The sequence below is a fragment of the Eutrigla gurnardus genome (genome assembly GCF_963514095.1).
Source record: "Eutrigla gurnardus genome assembly, chromosome: 13".
NCBI classification, from domain to species: Eukaryota; Metazoa; Chordata; class Actinopteri; order Perciformes; family Triglidae; genus Eutrigla; species Eutrigla gurnardus.
Window position 1 is genome coordinate 9007096 of NC_139936.1, and position 13890 is coordinate 9020985.

The 13890-nt window shown below is 42.9% G+C and overlaps 1 protein-coding gene across 4 annotated transcripts; it reads left to right on the forward strand.

The window, feature by feature from the left end:
• Window positions 1-108: 108 nt before the first annotated feature.
• On the forward strand, window positions 109-13530 carry LOC311022610 (uncharacterized protein). Of its 4 annotated transcripts, XM_084023992.1 has the most exons (15): window positions 109-615; window positions 1443-1552; window positions 1642-2502; window positions 2788-2950; window positions 3304-3401; window positions 7898-8113; window positions 8320-8407; window positions 8744-8865; window positions 8999-9104; window positions 9228-9299; window positions 9441-9550; window positions 9767-11871; window positions 11949-12435; window positions 12704-12797; window positions 12909-13530. In XM_084023992.1, the coding sequence occupies exons 2-15, from the start codon at window positions 1494-1496 to the stop codon at window positions 13059-13061; spliced, it is 4734 nt and encodes a 1577-aa protein (XP_083880118.1). In that variant the 5' UTR covers window positions 109-615; window positions 1443-1493; the 3' UTR covers window positions 13062-13530. The 4 variants fall into 4 exon arrangements, 3 of the variants coding, with proteins under 3 accessions (XP_083880118.1, XP_083880116.1, XP_083880117.1); XM_084023990.1 differs by lacking the exon at window positions 109-615 and having other exon boundaries at window positions 1177-1552; XM_084023991.1 differs by lacking the exon at window positions 109-615 and having other exon boundaries at window positions 1177-1552; window positions 9767-11865.
• Window positions 13531-13890: the final 360 nt, after the last annotated feature.

Below are 13890 nucleotides of genomic sequence, written 5' to 3' on the forward strand. Positions count from 1 at the left end.
CGGAGGTAAAACAAAAAGTTAACTTTATTGTAATGTACAGAGCATGGGTGTGACTGTGTTGTTGTACCATGACAAATACAATATATTAGCTATCGATTATGCAAACAATAGGTCAAGTAATAAGAATCCATGTGTTTTATCATTTAATAAAATATAATATAATAATATGGTCAGCTATGTATGTGTGAATGTTGTAAAGCCAATTGGGCAAATGTCCTGATGGTTTAGTCTGAGAAGGCTTTTTGTCTTAGCAGGTTTGTTGGTGGGCATTAAGCCCTCTGAGGGATTATCTCTCTTCATGCTGAACTGAGCGTAATTTGACCGTCTGTCCATCTGAAATTTCGCATTGAAATTGGAAGCAACTTCGTATCCTAACTTCTGCCACCCTGGGTCTGTCAATCAAGGCATGTACTGGAGTTGTGCTGGAAACCTCCAGCGGGAAAAGAAAGCGCCCTCCCAAAACAGCGTCGCTATGGAGACCTACTTTATGTACGGAAGTGGTGATACTACTCAAGCGAGCAACTTTGTGAAAAATTAATGCATCTTGTCAGTTCAGTTTGCTCGTTCAGATGAAGTGTCGCCTTCATTTGTCCCTCGTCGCTAAAAGTTATTCAGGTAAGTTTGAATTATTCCTGGAGAAACTTTAGAATTTCACACCGAAACTATTTGTGGACCACGTGTAATTAATTATTTGATAGTATGCTTTGTTTAATTTGTATTTGACCATTTAAAACCCCTTTCCTTTATTTTGAGGTGTGGATTTGTTCTTTTAACAGACTATGCTCTGTGGCTAAACTGGCTGTAATGTGAATTGATCTGTAGGTTGGCTTCATGTAAATACATTTCCAGAATTAGCAGTTGCTGACAAATCCCAACACGTGTTCACTGTAGGGGCTGTAGGCCCAACCTGAAGGAAGTTTAGTATTGTTTGGTAAACACAGTAATAAAAATCACTCTCACCTAATGCTCTTATGCATGCAAATGAAGAGGGTTTCATCCAAGTGCCATATCGCAGAACTATTTCAGCTGTCAGCCTGTAGAAGTCAAAGAAGCAACAGCTGCACGTCTGCTATATTTATCATTTATGCTAAGACACAAATGCACGACATGCTGCACTGTGCTGTCCTGTTTCCATCCGGACCAAGTGTCAAATTTCAGCATCATACCAGTTGTGTGCTTGGCCTGACGCCACAACTGTGCAGCGTGGTAGTAATGACACAGTGACCGAGCAGATCACTGGCCATCAGTCTCTGACAGGAATCACAGAACGGGGGGGAAACGGCAAGGAGACGCTGTCTTGGAAGAAGGGAGCTTGTGTTGTGGCGATACATGTTTTAATGGTTTTGAGTTATTTTTGTGTACCGTAGCCTAAAGGCCTTTCTTGCACACCTTTGTGTGGTTATTCGATGGAGGGACTAAAGCGACATGTCTGCCACTCTCAGGGTAGGTGGAGTGAAGTAAAAGCAAAAGAGAGAGAAAAGAAGGGGGAGGAAATGCCACTTTGCCTGTATGAGTGTCTGGAGGCTGTCGGGCTTAAGCATCACTATGCCAGGTAAGCTCACTCACATCACATGCAAACTCGCACCTGTCCTGTCTCTTCCTCCTCTGACCATCTGTCTCCCTCTGTTTCCTGTCCTTCAGGTTTACCTCAATGGGTGTTTATCGTGCGGCTCACCTTTCATTGTTGACCATGGAGGACTATCCTACTCTGGGAATTAGCTCTATGGAAGACAGGACTCGGCTCTTCCATCTGGTCCAAATGGTCAAAACCCTTGACCTTGAATATGAAGACGATGATAACAATTATGATGCTGATGTTGGTGATGAAGCCTACGTTGTAGCAGATAGAACCTTTGTTTATGATGGTTGTGGAGATCCTGATGAGGATGTGTACCATAATGATGGTGCTGATGAGAAGGGTGCTGCTGTGAGTAAGATCAATTCAACAGGTGTTTCCAAACCGCGGTGCGTTCGCAGACGGCTTGATTTCAGTTGTGAAACCATCGACCATCATCTGAAGCCGTGTCCTTGTCCAGAGGGCACTGTTCATGTATATGCAAGGCGTATTAGAAATAATGTGCCAGGTCAGGGCGAAGGATCAGCTATACCTGTGCAGCTTGACACTGGAAGTGTTGAGGTATTTTGCTGCAAAGGGAACAACAACCACAGACTGGATTTCCATAGTCATCAATCTGCTCAACACACGGGAGCGAACACTGTTCCAAATATCAAGGAAGAAAACTCTTCTCACAGCAGATTATCACCAAAGTGTGTTTCATTCCACAAACCAAAACCCAGGCCTGTGACATTGGCATCAAATAGGTTTAGCAACCAACCAGCTGGCCACAAAGACAGAAAAATAATTTCTAGGGAGGAAAAACTCTATACTAAAAGTCACAGAGCTACCAAACACACGGCTAATCCAACACCTGTTTATGAGTCAAAGAGAACAACTGGCTACAACTACGGACTACCACTGAGTTCTTCTGCTCCAAACAAAAAGTGAGTGGCAATGGTTTGTGTTGCATCTTAGTGAAGATGACGATAATATGTTAAACATTTACTGAACTTACTTTGAAATACATTCAAAGAGTAATTGAAAGTATCTACATGAGTAACACACTTGAGTAAAGGTGTCCTATGCATGTCTTTACAATGTCTTTGTAATTTACATACTTTTTGTCGTTTGTCTCTTTTTTTGCATAAAGTTTTCATATGAGCGTTGTTTCTTTTGCACATGATCATCCTGATTTTGATTGTGTGTGTGTGTGTGTGTGTGTTTTGCAGGCAACCAGGGGGGCAGCGGATCAGTGTCTGTGTGAGGAAAAGACCTCTGACACACGCAGAGTGCAGGAGAGGAGAGGTAGATGTTGTGACAACTCCAAGTGGAGAGTGTGTCATTGTCCATGAAAGCAAAGAGGCTGTGGATCTCTCAGAGTACATCTTACAGGTAGATAACCCGTCTTGAAAGGAGACGATGACGTCAATGTTTTCTGTGTGTATATAGAGAAAAACGAATACACCATTATTTTCCAGAATGTCTCCATTGACACCCAGGTCGTAATACTGCCAATATATAAATGTTACCGTACTTTATCAATGGGCCAGAGCTTCAATCACCATACCACTGTGTTACGTCCTTCACCGATAGTGACTTAACAGACTTTTATTTCAATGAAAATCTCTGAGACTGCCACTTTTTAAAAAATAGGGTGTATTTTTACTTCAAGGTCACCCTGTCAGATCATCATGTTGTTGTTTTGTTTATTTAATGCCGTGCTGCTTGCTCTTTTGTCCCTGCAGCACAGGTTCTACTTTGACCAAGCTTTTGGGGAGGAGAGCTCCAATGTGGAGGTGTATCAAAGAACAGCATATCCTCTGGTGCGGCACATGCTCAATGGGTAGGTTAGCATCGATGTAGCTGTATTTATGGAGGCGTGTATGTTGTCATGATTCCCTACTTTGTGTTAGGGCTGCACAAAAAATCGTTAAAAAATCGCGATCTCGATTCACACATACACGTGATCTCATTTCTACACACAGCGATTCTGAAGCATTTTATATCTCGAGCTGCATCACAAATGCTGTACAACATGAGGAATTTCGGAAGATGATAAACACTCACAACAAACGGTACTAGATGCCCTCCCGGAACTACTTTTCAAACATTGCGCTCCCGAACATGTACAATAAGCAGCGGGCAGTGGTCGAGGCAGAATTGTGGGAAATTGATCATTTTCCCGCTACATCTGATTTATGGTCCAGTCGGACCATGGAGCCGTATTTGAGCCTGATGGTTCATTTTATAGAGCCTGATTCACTATCAGCCGCATGTCTAATTTTTTTTTTTTTACTTTTGTAAAAATTACTTATCTTCCAATGATAGAACTACTACTATGCCTCTGCCAAAGCAACAAATGCAATAAACATTTTGTGGAAAAAAAATCATGCAAGAGAATCGTGATCTCAATTCTAAGCAAAAAAATGATATACTATATAAAGTATATCACACCATTACACTGTAACAGCCCTGATCCAAATAATATGGACCACACACAGACATGTCCGTTGTTTACCGAACGCAAATTTAATAGAATACCACTTCCTCCGCCCTACCCATAATACCCCTGAAATTCTGATAGGGCGTTTTAATCACGGACATGACAATTCTTACCTTCGTTAAGAAGACATACTTCACATTTTTTTTTAATTTTTTTTATATTTTTATATTTTTTTGAGGCATAGACGCCTTTTAGTAGCAGTGGATAGATCGGAAACATGAGGAGAGAGAGAGGGGATGTGACATGCAGCAAAGGACCTCCGGCCGGGATTCGAACCGGGGTCGGCTGCGTATGTACGTTCGTACATGGCATGCGCTCTAACCACTCCGCCAACTGCACGCCCATACTTCACATTTTGTACCCAATTTGTTTTCAAGGTTTGTAAATAATAATTTATATAACATTTAAAAAAATTCATACACAAAGTTTTAAATTGAAATAAATGCATCAAAAATAAATACAATCTACAGTCGATCTCCTACAGTTTAGCCTGGGACTGTGAGGTACCCAGTTAACCGTGTGTGGCCGCGAGGAGGCACTGTAGGAGTCTTGGTGGTGGAGAGGCTATGTACCGGCAGGAGGAGACAAACTCTGCTCCTCTTTTCACCCCCAAAGGAGGCTAGCCGGTGGCCGTAGCTGAAAGCAGAAAGAAGCAAGTAGAAGCGACATGCAACATGCACTACCTACAAGCACTACTACCACAGTACTACTGCACTGACGCTTCACACGCACCCTGTGTGTCAGACACACACACACACACACACACACACACACACACACACACACACACACACACACACACACACACACTCACTCACACACACACACACACACACACTCACACACACACACACACACACACACTCTCACTCACACACACACACACACACACACTCACTCACACACACACACGCACATTTTTGTTGGATGGAATGGAATTGTGTTTTTTTTTAATACATACACATATTTTTATATATGTATACATTGTGGGAAAACCTGAGCGCCAGGAGAAAACCCTAAAGTGCATATTTTTGTGATTTAGTGGGAAACCTGGTAACCAGGAGACCCAGGCAGACACAGGGAGTATATGCAAACTCCACACAGAGGGACGGGTGGCGGCGTCTCTGTGAGGCTGCAGTGCTGAACACTGAGCAACCGTGCTGCTGAATGAGGGGGAGGGGGGAGGAGGAGTGGGTGGAAGGAGTGGTGAGGTAGATGGAGGTGACGGAGGTAGAGGAGGAGGGAGGGAGGAAGGATGGAGAGTCGAAGGGTCGAAGGGTGGAGAGGGGAAGGTGGGAAGGTTGGAGAGGGGAAGGGGGGAGTTACTGTTGTCCAGCCTCCGCTGAACAACCGGCAGCCTCCTCCACCTTGCTGTCACTGCCACACCGGTTTTCCTGGTGGCTGAACATACCCCTCTTCTTCTCCTCCTTCTCCCGCTTGGCTTTCTTCTTCATCTCCTTCTCGTGCATCTTGTCCTTCATCCTTTGCAGCTCTGCCTGCGGGTCCTGGATCTTCTTTGTGAAGAGAGAGAAGACTGCTCTCCTCTTCTTCAGTTTCAGACAGAGCTTCTCCAGGTCCTTGTTGTCGTCCTGGACCTCTATGACTTTGGCCTGAGAGCGATATGCTTCATTTGCCAGGTCTTCCTCCATCGATTTGACGAGAGCACACTCCTGTTGGAGGTCTTTCTCCAAGCTCTTTTGCTTCTCAGCCAGATCTTTGTTGTTGTCCTCCACCTCTCGTAGCTTTGTCGCCAAGTTGTCGTTCTTGGCCAGCTCCCTTTTGAACTTTGCATCCAGAACCTTTTGGGCTGTCTGCAAATCTTCCACTTGGGTGACATGGCTTTGTTTCTCTGCCAGAACCTTTGTTAGCTGGTCGTCCATTTCCTTCTTTTCAGCCTCAAGCTGGTTGACCTTTGTCTCCAGCAGAATGATGCTTGTCTCCAAGCACTGCTGTGACATGGCTAGGTCCTTTTGGAACTTGGCTACTAGTTCCTTTCTCTCGTCCATCAGTTGGACGTTAGTCTCCTGGCTACGTTGTTTCGCAGCCAGCTCTTTCTGAAGCTCAGCTTCTAGAGCGTCGCATCGTGTCTGCAACGCTTGGCTGCTCTCCAGGAGTTCCGTCTCTCTGCTCAGCAGCTGATTTGTGGTCTCTGCTAGCTGCTGAGAGAGAACCTCCTTATCTTTCCTGAGTTGCAGGTTTTGGGTGTCCCCCTGGCGGACCCGCTCTTCCAAAAGGGTCACCTTCTCCTGGTCTTCAGTGTTGCTTTGGTGCGAGAGCTTTTTTATTTCTGCCTCGTACCTTGCAGCCATCTCGTCAAATCTCTGTTGACTGAGGAGGTTTGCAGCTTCTGTCTTCTCCTCCTGCACCTGAAGCTTTCTCTTCAGCTGGTAGATCTCAGACTCCTGCTTTTGTGCAGTTTCGTAGCTTTTCTTGATTTCAGCTCCGAACTGCTTCTCTCGGATCTCCATAAGACTCTCCAGATGGTTCACACGCACTTTGCGCTTGTGAATCATGTGACAGAAGTTTGTCCTTTCTGTCCAGTATTCATCCTCGAACTGCTTCAGTCCCTGAACCTCTCCGTCGTTGCAGTGGATTTTCTGCATCGCTGTAGTGACAGAAGGTTTGTGACCATACTGACGTGCTGGACGGCCCCCTGGACCGCCAGCAGATCTTTGCTGGTCTGCTTGCTGGGTTCTTCCGTCCATGGCACAGGCTGTAGCAGATTGGGGCACACTGGATTCTGACATAGACTGCATCGCTGTCGATTGAAATCCTACAGTAGTAAATGGTCCTGTATGAAACCGTATCTGTAATAGATCGTATCTGTATTAGATTGTATCTGTACTAGATCGTATCTCAAGAACACCACACTGAATGATGTGCTCGCCTGCTATTTATACACTCTGTAGACTCAGGGATCAAAGCCACTGCCTTTGATCCCTTGAGTTCAGATTCCGGAATCAAAGCCACTGCCTCAATCCTGGAATGTCACTCTGTGATGTCACTCTGTGATGTCATCAGAATGGACTATGAAGGAAAACATTTCAATAATGCACATCACACCGTGACATCACACTGATGTCATCAGAATGGACATGACTGAAAAGGGGGGGTGGAATGATGTCATTCATTCACATTTTGAACTTGTATTTGGGTTTGTTTTTGTCACACTTTTGTGTTTTTTTTACTATATATTATATATATATGTGTATGTATATATATATATATATATATATATATATATATATATATATATATATAGATTTCAGAAGATGATAAACACTCACAACAAACGGTACTAGATGCCCTCCCGGAACTACTTTTCAAACATTGCGCTCCCGAACATGTACATTAAGCAGCGGGCAGTGGTCGAGGCAGAATTGTGGGAAATCGATCATTTTCCCGCTACATCTGATTTATGGTCCAGTTGGACCATGGAGCCGTATTTGAGCCTGACGGTTCATTTTATAGAGCCTGATTCACTATCAGCCGCATGTCTAATTTTTTTTTTTTTTACTTTTGTAAAAATTACTTATCTTCCAATGATAGAACTACTACTATGCCTCTGCCAAAGCAACAAACGTTTTTTTGTTTTGTTAAAGTTCATCAGTGCAATAAACATTTTGTGGAAATAAAATCGTGCAAGAGAATCGTGATCTCAATTCTAAAAAAAAAATTGTGATTCACATTTTTTCCAGAATCGTGCAGCCCTACTTTGTGTCCAAATGTGTCAGTTTTGAGGCTTGAAGTACATGCTAATTTTCTATTTGTGTTTCTAGGAATCTGTGCACCCTAACATTATTATTTGTTTTATGTGTGTGTGTGTGCATCCACAGAGGCAAAGCCACCTGCTTTGCATATGGCCAGACAGGTGCAGGGAAGACTCACACCATGTTGGGTTCTCCTGTCACGCCAGGGTTGTATTCACTGGCAGTCCAGGACATTTTTGCTCACCTCTCCACCACACACATGCACTCACCCTTGCTGGTGTATGTCAGTTTCTTTGAAATCTACTGTGGTCAGCTGTATGACCTGCTGGACAACAGAAAAAGGTGTGTGTTTTTTTGTGTTAAGCATTGTCACTGTGGAAATGTAAAGATTAAATAACAATTCATCAAATAAAACAGATGATTCATTACCCAGTTTTCCCACAGGGATAACTATTACATCATAACATCATCATCATCAAAGTGAATCCTTTCTTAGCATGGCTTTAGAGACTCCCTCTTAAGCTCTGCTTTTTTCTTTCTCCATTCAGGTTGTTTGCCAGGGAAGATGGACAAAATGTGGTTCACATTGTTGGGCTATATGATGTCAAAGTGGACTCTGTCAGCTCACTGTTGGAGGTTTGCCCCTTTCTTTAAAACCTGAGCCTGTCAGGTTTATGGCTTGTAGTCAAGAGCTGGAATTCTTATTAGTCCTCAGCCATTTTATTCTTCTTTTTTTTTTTAAATAAAAATAACATTTTGGTTGTGAACATCTTTGTTTTAAGTTTTAATTGCATTTAAACTATATACACTTTTAGCACATCAGGTCATGCTCACATCCTCACAGATGAACCAGCAGACTCTTCAATACCTTAAATACTTTAAATATGACCGTACTAGAAAAATTATATGATTTCCTCTTTGAAAAATCTCTCTCTTTCCCTTGTCTCCATCCTGCTTTCTTTGTTTACAAAGGTGATTTCACAGGGTACAGAGGAGCGCACACAAGGGATGAGTGGAGTAAATCCACTCTCCTCTCGTTCCCATGCCTTGCTTCAGATTCAGCTAAGAGATACAAACCAGCAGATTATTGGAAGGTGAGGTTGTCTTTCCAGATAGGCCCAGTATAGTATTGTTATGAAATGACTGAACAAATAAAGGTGTGTTTGTGTGCGTGTGTGTGTGTGTGTGTGTGTGTGTGTGTGTGTGTGTGTGTGTGTCTGTCTGTAGAATGTGGTTTGTGGACCTGGCAGGAAGTGAGAGGGCATCAGATACCAAAGAACCAGACAAACAGAGTCGTATGGAAGGAGCTGAGATCAATCAGAGTCTGTTGGCTGTAAGCTAAACATGCACACACACACATACATACATACAGTCATATATATATATATATATATATATATAAAGTATTGTTGGATTTTACACATTGTCTCATTTGTTTTTTTCTGTTTTTTCTCAGCTTAAAGAATGTATCCGGTCCCTTGATCAAGAGCAGTCACACACACCTTTCAGACAAAGCAAACTTACTCAGGTATGAAGATTTAGCAGCTTGCTGGTTTTCAGTGGTGTATCTGTTAGTGAAGCAAGTGTGTATACATATCATGGCTGATGTTTTAGTTTAGTTTGGTCAATAAACTCTCACGTATTTTGGACTACGTTTCTCTGTTTCTAGGTTTTGAAAGACTCATTTGTTGGTGACTCAATGACATGCATGATTGCCAACATATCACCTGGTCAATTAGCAACTGAGCACACACTAAATACACTGAGATATGCAGACCGGTAAGTGTGTGTGCGTACAACAAGTGTGCATGAGATGGAAAGATTTTTCCCATAATGGATTTCATTTATGCTACTTTAAATGTCAACATTGCATAGTGATTTTTAAATATAATTTTTTTTTTTTTCATCTTGGGCCCAGTGTTAACAACTTATCCAGTCCTTTTTAAAAGTCAGTGACTGCTATTTGAGATGTTTTATCTTCTTGATTTTTCATAGGGTGAAGGAGTTGAGGGGACAGGGAGGGCTACGAGGAGGAAGAAGCGGCAAGACCATACCCTTCCCCAAACGAAACCTGTCTAACAGCGGAAGCAGCAGTGGAGGCAACAGCATCGGCACCCGAGGGAAAAGTCCCCCTAAAAAGCCAAAATTACGTAGAGAAAGAGAGGATTTTCGCCCCACCACACCTCCCATGACATTGCCTACGGGGACCTCGATTCTCTGCTCCACACCCAAAAACAGCATATGGCCAGATAAAACAAGTGCAAGTGCAAGGAAGGGGATTGGACTTGAACATATTACACCAGTCAGAGGTTTGCTTGGAATCGGTGATAAGACGGAGAGAGCAGTGGTGAGGAAAGGTAAAAGTAGAGAAAGGTATGGAGCAACTGACAGTGAGGATCACTTAGCTGGTGACCACAACCTCGTGGCAGAGCTGGTCCTGGGACAAGCAACAGATGAGCAGACTCACTTATGGGAGGTACAGAAGAAATCTGGATTCTACCATAAAGAAAGACAGAACCAACCAAGCCCTTTGGAAAGGGGAGGAAAAGAGGAAAGAAGACAAGTGGAAAGCAGTAGAGACACATGTAGTGAAGTGGAAAGTCTAAGGGAAAGAGATTTACAAAAGGTTGATAAGAGGAAAACGGAGAAGGAGAGGCATCTGAGACAGTATCACCAGCAGCTGCAGTGTATGCCCTCATCAGCTTCTTCATCTGCCCATCTCTTCACACCCTCTACAGTTTCATCTTTGTCTTCCTCTAACCGGGCCTCTTTCTCTTCTTCTGTCTCTCCATCTTCCTCTTCTTGTCTCCAACTCTCTTCCCACCTCTCAGTTTCTGACCTTATAAATCATGGTTTTGAAGCATACAGAGCCAGGGTTGAGGTTAGGGCCAATGGTAACAGAGGACAGTCTTCTTTCTTCCCCAGTGGAGAGATTTGCTTAGAAACTGAAACCACTCCCAGCTACGATAAAAATAAGGATGCGGGTGCTCATAGTTATGTTGGTGAAGAAGTACCTGCGGAGGGAAGAGAGGCCAGATTTGGAGAGAGAGGTAAACATGACAGGAGGAGGTCACTGAGGGCAACAGGGAAAGGAAAGAGAGTAAGAAGAGAGTTGGGGCCAGCTGTGATAGAAGAAGAAGGGAGGAGGTGGGCTACAACAACAGAGACAAAGCGGGCAGACAGGATGACAGGTGCACTGCCAGCTGATGTGGAGGCATTAGTGTCATACAACTGTGACTCAGAAGAATGCAGAGAAGTGGGTGAGGAAGGTCTAGATGCCTCAGCTGACGGAATGTGGATCACTGAAGAGCGAAACGGAGCTGATGGTGACAGTTTGCTGTCCACCCACAGTGGCATTGACAGCAACAGCCTCTTTAACCATCCTCCTGACGAGTCCTCCTATGGACGAGCTCCAGCCGAAAGACCCCTCTCCCCAGCCTGTGGACATACCAACCCATCCCTGACCGCTAATAAACTCAGTGACTTCCCCGTCAAGTTAAAATATACCAGATACCCCTCAAGCATCCTGCCTATACAATTGCAAAATACTCAACAGGGAGTGTCAATACGCAGCTGTAGAGAGAGGCAACCATGCTTTGCTGCTCAGGCCAATAGAATAGATTTTTCAAATTCTCAACCAGCCACACTACCTCCCACAACCCCCATCACACAGAATGGATGTAAAATACCTTCTGAGCCCCATAACATACCCAAGCACTCAGAGGTCAAAGCCAAAATATCTGTGTTATCTCAAGAAGGCACTGGAGATTCTCTCAGCTATATCATGGATCAAGTAGACCGACGAGCTGCCACAGCCTCGTTACTCCAAGGGAAACCACATAACATTTCACTCTGTCCACTTGAGAATAAAAAGCCAGAAGATAACAAAAGGGAAGTGGAAAAAGAGCGTTCGACATGTGTGGAGATGGCAGTGAAAGTTGACGTGGATGAGGATATACAATTGAGCTTGTCTCATTTGGAACTGCCACAAGCAAAGAGCATCTACCCTCACACCTCTGACACCATGACAGCTACGAGTCACACTGAGCGAAGAAAGGACACGTGTTGTGCCAAATATGACCATTGTGGAATAGGTAAATGTAAGTCATGTGTGTTTGTGTGTGTACTTACTAGTACTTAAGAACTGGTATGTGAACTTTTGTTTTATCCTGTCAAGGTATGATGAAGCCCCCTATCCCTGAGGTCATGCTGGTCTCTCTCCAGGACCAAGAGAGCAATCAGAAACCACAAACTACACCAGCTATTGAAGGCCTAGGCAACAAACCCTGTGAATGCCAATTTAAATCCTCTACATGTGCTTATCTGCAAACATCTGTCATCCCATCCTCTGTCCAGCAGTCTGGGAGCACTGCTTCACCAAGCTCACCTAATCTAATAATAAATGGTGCCACCCACATGCCACCAGAATACCCATACGATATGCCAAGCAAACTTGTTTTTTCCATTTCAACACCACCATCAGAAAGTGTCTTGGGCCAGTTGTACATGGCACCAAAGCAGGATCACACAGAACATTCAAACCATCCCAGCAACTCAAACATCTCACTCCAACCAAACAGTCCTGTAGAATCAAATAGTCAAGAGAGCAATCAGCAAATTACACCCATCCAGCGGTCTATGCTGGAAGACTTGGATCACGGGCAGTAAGTAATGTCACAATTTTGTTTACACAATCAGCTTAGATGACTGTTTGAGAGGCCAGTGCCCATTCTAATGAGACACCACTAAACAACTAATGATAATACCCAACTGTGTTTAGGTGAGACGTGATACAGAAATCTTATAGACCTCTTTGATGATACATTTAGAAATGTGGTGTTCTTCACAGTAATAGTAATAGTAGGATAATCATAACTTGGAGGTTATTGATTTAATCAAAATGTTTCATTTTTTAATCTAATTCAATTTAAGGTGGTGTGTTGTCCAGGCCCATTGGAAGCAGCTAGAAGAGATGCAAGCTTTATATCATAACGAAGGGACGTTGCTGTGCCAGCAACCTGATATGGTCAGAATAAATCAAAGCCACATTTGTCTTCTCTCTCCTTTTTTGTAAACTACATTTTTGAATTAATCAAAATGATTTTAAATGATGTCCACTCTCTGTCTCTCTCAACAGGCATTCGGGGAGTATGTGCGCAAACTGGAGGATATCTTGGAGAGAAAGGCTCAATGTGTCCACAACATGATAGCTCAGCTACAGTCATATCTTAAGCCCAGTTATTCTAACCGATACGACCAAGACGAAAATAATCATGATCCAGTTACTTAAATTAACTATGTTAAAAAGCAATAAGCAGGAATATATTTATTTATAAGTTTAGCCTACACACTGAAGAAATGGAAGGTATGCAAATGTGTGCTGTTTATGAGTGCACAACATACTTTTCACTGACAACAATTAATACAGTTTGAGTCAGTATTAGTATTTTTATTCTTGAAATGTTCAACTGACGTGTGATATCAAGAGACGTGTTTGTGCATTCTGCAGATTGATGTGTGTGTGTGTGTGCGTGTGCGTGTGTATCTTATGTGCAGGTATGGAGTTGTTGTTTTTTCCTTTTAGATCATCAGTGCTGTATACTGTACATGCCGATTTGGATGAATGTAGTATACATGTTGGCAAGTCTAGTGCTATTTTATTTTTTATTTTCAATGTAAACATTTTTTTGTTGTTGTTTTTGTTTCCTGAAGTAGTTAGGCTGTTGACATTTGAATTAAAGTCAGACATCAGATGATGTATTCTGTGTCAGATTGTGCTGATTTGATCATTATTTAGTGGGGCAGCTGAGAGTTAAAGGCAGTATAAAGTTTTAATAGAAGATGTCCGGTAAACACAGTGTTAATGTATTGGGTCACAGCTTTATGTCACCACTGTCAAAGAATCACACAAGCTGATTTGGCTCAAGAAAATAACGCTGCTTCGTTAGAAACTCCTTGAAAAAAAAAGCACAATCCACCACATATAGGCTATATCTGATCTCACATAAGTAACTGTATGAATGCCAAATTTAGCTAAACACGGGAAACTAACCACATAAACAAACTCTTTGACAAAGAGTTTTTACCCTTCCTCACTGTGGAAACATTACAGGCAATCG